The 4772-nt window shown below is 35.9% G+C and overlaps 1 protein-coding gene across 1 annotated transcript; it reads right to left on the bottom strand.

Moving 5' to 3' along the window:
• Positions 1–351: 351 nt before the first annotated feature.
• Positions 352–4299, bottom strand: LOC128998896 (uncharacterized protein K02A2.6-like). The gene has a single exon (XM_054425251.1). It carries the CDS (start codon positions 4297–4299, stop codon positions 352–354), a length of 3948 nt encoding a protein of 1315 aa, XP_054281226.1.
• Between the last annotated feature and the right edge of the window lie 473 nt (positions 4300–4772).

Genomic DNA, 4772 nt, shown 5'->3' with positions numbered 1-4772 from the left:
TTATTTTGTATTACTATTTGACAATTAAATATAGTTACACATATACAACAGATTTTAGGAAACAAAACTCAACGACGTACAATTTAGTTTTTTGATGATATTCTTTACTTTAGTTTAAGCATAGGTTTAGCAAAACACAATATTGTGTCTCTAAATTAAATAAACTTTAAGCATTTGAGAAATATATTTGAACATTGTAAAATGTACAAACACTGAAACAAAAACATTAAATTATACAACTGACTCACAACAGAAAACAATAAAAAATTAACCAATCAGCTGGTATTAAAATATAGGAAAATAGAATATTATTAATTTACACTAGATTGAATATATATCAACTCTCCCCTCTTAATTCTTAGGGAGGATCTGGTCAGTGTGTCTGGTCCATATCAATCCGTTGTCCATTTTTATTCTGTACATGACATTGCCCACTCGACTGATGATCTCTCCTAATCTCCACTTTTCTTTGGATGCATAGTTCCTCGCTTGCACCTTTTGTCCCACACTGAACTGTCTTCCAATCTTCCTTTGTTCAACTCTAAACCATTCTGTTTTATCTGACATGACGTTTAGTTTAGTTCTGATGTCTCTGCCAAACATCATCTTGTATGCAGACATTCCAGTTGTAGAGCTTGGTGCCTTCCTCAGCTGTGTGACTAATGCGTCGATCTTTGTTTGTATGTCACCTCTCTCCCCCACCATTGAATTTAGCCCCTTCTTCACGGTTTGTACGAATCTTTCTGCTTGTCCATTGCTAGAAGGGTGAAATGGTGCGCATGTTCTGTGACAAATTCCATTTTCTTTCAAATAGTTTTGAAAAGCCGTGCTGGTGAATTGTGTCCCGTTGTCTGTAACGACTGTCACTGGAAGACCAAACGTTGTAAACAGATGTTGTAGCTTTTTGATACACCATTCTGCTGTAGTAGATTTTGTATGTAATATTTCTAGCCATTTAGTATGGGCATCAATGATGACTAGGAAGTAATTTCCATTCATGGGCCCAAGGAAATCTAAGTGTATTCTCTCCCATGGTCCAGATGGTTCTTCCCAAGGGTGATTCCTGTCTTTTGGAGGTTCATTTCTCTTCTGGGAACATATCTTACAGTTTCTGACCAACTCTTCAATGTCTCTGTCTACATTCTTCCAGTACAAATAGCTTCTTGCCATTGCTTTCATTTTTGTCATCCCAAGGTGGCCCACGTGTAGTTCTTTGAGTACTTCTTTCTGAAGAGATGAAGGTATCACAACCCTTATACCTCGAAAAACACATCCTTTGTGTAATGTGTACTCGTTGTTGTTTAATCCCATTGTCTCAAGATCATCTCCATTTTCAAGGGCTATCTTGACTTTAGAGAAAAAAGTATCCTTCTTCGTATGTTCTGCAATTGTCTCTTTGGTAAGTGGTAGCATAGATATTTGATTAATCTGAAATTTTGAATAGAGATCTTCACCTTCTTCTAACTTTTCTACTGGGAATCTTGAAAGAAAATCTGCATTGGAGTGGTCTGAAGTTTTTCTGTACTCTATTTTATAGTCAAAACCAGCAAGGAAAAGAGCGTAATTTAACAAACGTGTAGCTGACATTGCAGGTAGGGATTTTGAAGGATGAAAAATAGATACAAGAGGTTTGTGGTCTGTGACAAGAATGAATTTCCTGCCATAGCAGTATGGAAAGAACTTTTTCACACCCCAATAAATGGCGGTCGCTTCCTTGTCAATTTGACTGTATTGATTCTCACTTTTACTCAGTGATCTAGATGCAAAGGCAATTGGCTTTTCTGTTCCATCATTTAGCCGGTGTGAAATTACAGCTCCTAAGCCAGTTGGTGATGCATCTGTTGACAGTATTAAAGGTAATGACGGATTGTAGTGGATTAGAGTTTTGTCTTTGGCAATGTCCATTTTAACAGATTCAAAACTTCTTTCACATTCATCAGTCCATTCGAATTTCTTGCCCTTCTGTAAGAGTTTGTTCAATGGGTTTAGTTTCTCTGCCAGTATAGGTATGAACTTTTTGTAGTAGTTTGCCAAACCTATGAAAGAACGTAATTGGTTGACATCACGAGGTCGCTTTGCTTCAACAATCGCTTTTACCTTTTCAGACCCTTTTTGGAGTCCATTTTCATCAATTGTATGACCTAAGTAAGCAATCCTTTTCTGAAAGAATTTACACTTTTCAAAATTCAACCTAAGGTCATGTTCCCTCATTTTATCAAGGACTAGCTTCAATCTTTGCACAGTTTCTTCATAATTTGATCCTTGTATGATAATGTCGTCAAAGAAGCATTTAACACCACTAATTCCTTGTAGTATTCTGTCCATGAACCTTTGCCATACTGATGGTGCTACCTTAACCCCAAACATCATTCTGTTGACTTTGTAAAGACCTTTTTCAGTACTTATAGTTTGCATATTTGAACTTTCCTCGTCCATTTGCATGTGCAGGTAAGCATTGCTTATGTCCAAGGTACAAAATAGCTTGCCTCCATTCATTTCTGCGAAAATGTCCTCTATCCTAGGTATTGGATGTTTGTCGTCTTGTATCACTTTATTTAGTGTAGTTTTATAGTCTGCACATATTCTTACAGATCCATTGGGTTTAACCACTGGGACAATTGGATTTCCCCACTGAGCATTGTTTACCTTAGTGATTATACCGGCATTCTCTAGTCGATTGAGTTCGTCTTCTACTTTTCCTTTAAGTGAGTATGGAACTTGTCTGGGTTTGATGAAAATGGGCTTGCAACCTTCTTGAAGGGATAAATGAACCTTCTCATTTGGAATACATCCAATTTCCTTTTTGAAAACATCGGAGAATTCTGTAAGGAGTTTAGAAAGATCACACGAGTTTTCTTGAATAGTTCGGATATCCCCAATTTTTAAGTTAATTTCCCTAAGCCACTCTCTTCCGAAAATTGGTTCAACATTTTGTCCAATAACATACAGCTTACCGAAGTATGCTTTGTCTTTGAAGTTAAACTCGACATACACTACCCCCTTTGGTTTGATAAGTTCGCCCGTGTAAGTTCTTAGTTGTACATGAGTTTGAAATAGCTTTTTACTCAAATTTAGTTTCTTATAATCCTTGTATGATATCGACGATAAAGCTGCTCCTGTGTCCAATTCCATTTGAATTGGCTTTCCTTCTAGTGTAACTTCAACCATGAACTTGTCAGAACCATTCATTTGTATCTTATATGTGTCGTACGTTGCGTGGTCAATATCACTTACATTTTCACTGTCCTCGATCTGATTGATATACTTGGTTCTGTTCTTTGCCATGCAGACCCTGGCTAAGTGACCGACCTTATTACAAGAATTGCAGAATTCATCCTTATACCTGCAACTGTCAGCTTTATGGAATTTATCCCCGCATCGATAGCACCGTCCACGTAGTTGGTCAAATGTAGAGCGAACTGTATGATATCTTTCGGTCTTCTTGGTTGGGCCTTTGCTTGCATATTGTTGTTGTTGCGGCATTTTTCTTTCAGTACTTCCTGTTAGCTTAAGAACAGCAGCTGTTGTAGGATTTGATATAATGCTGCTCTCAAGTCTTGAGGATTCGAAGGAAATTGCAGCTTGCACTGATTCTTTGAAAGTACTTGTTTCTTTCTGTAGTAACTGCCCTCTTACATCATTATCTTTAAGTCCTCTAACAAACTGCATTCTTAGTAACATGTCTGATACCGATTTCCCACATTCACATTGAAAACGACAATCCTTTGCTAGTCTCTTCAGTTCCATTGAAAAATCCATCGTTGATTCGTCTTGCTGAACATGGCACAAAAATTTGTGTTGAAGAGATATAACACTAGGTAACGGTTCCAAATAATCCTTCAACACTGTTACCACATTTTTGTAATTCATCTTGTATGGATCATCTGGAGAAACAAGGTCTTGAAGCTGTTCATGTAGTTTTGGTGGAAGCACTGCAAGTAATGTGCAAAGTTTGGTTTTATCATCAGAAATTTCCTTCAAGGAAATAAAGTTTTCAAATCTTTTAACGAAGTTTGTAAATGATTCTCCTTCATCGAACGGAACAAAAGCAATATTTGATGTAACAGAAGGGTGTAGACCTACTGAAGACTGATTCGTAACTGTGGTTGGGGATTGCAGTTTTTTTCTTAACACCACTTCGGTTGTAATGTACAGCTCTTCAATTTCACTTCTGCTAGTTGCTAATTGCTCAATATCTTCTTCATCAACTAAAGATTCGAGTTCAGATTGAGCATTTTCGAATCTGTTCCAATATGTCCGTAATGAAGACAACCGCACTGTGACTTCATCACTACTCATGTCTTCTCTAACTGTTTTATTTTGTACAATTGCATTGTAAGCTTTCCTAATTTGAATTTTGACTGCAGTTAATACCTTTTTAAGCTTAAGTATTTCACTCATCCTCGTCGCCAATATTGTGTCTCTAAATTAAATAAACTTTAAGCATTTGAGAAATATATTTGAACATTGTAAAATGTACAAACACTGAAACAAAAACATTAAATTATACAACTGACTCACAACAGAAAACAATAAAAAATTAACCAATCAGCTGGTATTAAAATATAGGAAAATAGAATATTATTAATTTACACTAGATTGAATATATATCACACAATAACTTAATTTACCTAAATATACATATAAAAACAATGTGATGTGCAAGTTATGTTAAGTTAATCTAAAACATGTTAAGCAGTTACAATTTATCTAAAGTAGCCTCCAAATTCATACAAAACATCTATACATTGTAATTATTTTCATATTTTTTT

The sequence above is a fragment of the Macrosteles quadrilineatus genome, unplaced genomic scaffold, assembly GCF_028750875.1.
Source record: "Macrosteles quadrilineatus isolate MER2022 unplaced genomic scaffold, UCM_ALF_1.0 Scaffold_7__1_contigs__length_78375512, whole genome shotgun sequence".
Classification (NCBI taxonomy): Eukaryota; Metazoa; Arthropoda; class Insecta; order Hemiptera; family Cicadellidae; genus Macrosteles; species Macrosteles quadrilineatus.
Note: the sequence above shows the minus strand (reverse complement) of the source record. Positions and strands in the feature narration are given on the sequence as shown.

Coding starts and splice junctions, on each gene's coding strand:
- LOC128998896 (XM_054425251.1), bottom strand. CDS start 4,299: ATGAGTAGTGATGAAGTCACAGTGCGGTTGTCTTCATTACGGACATAT.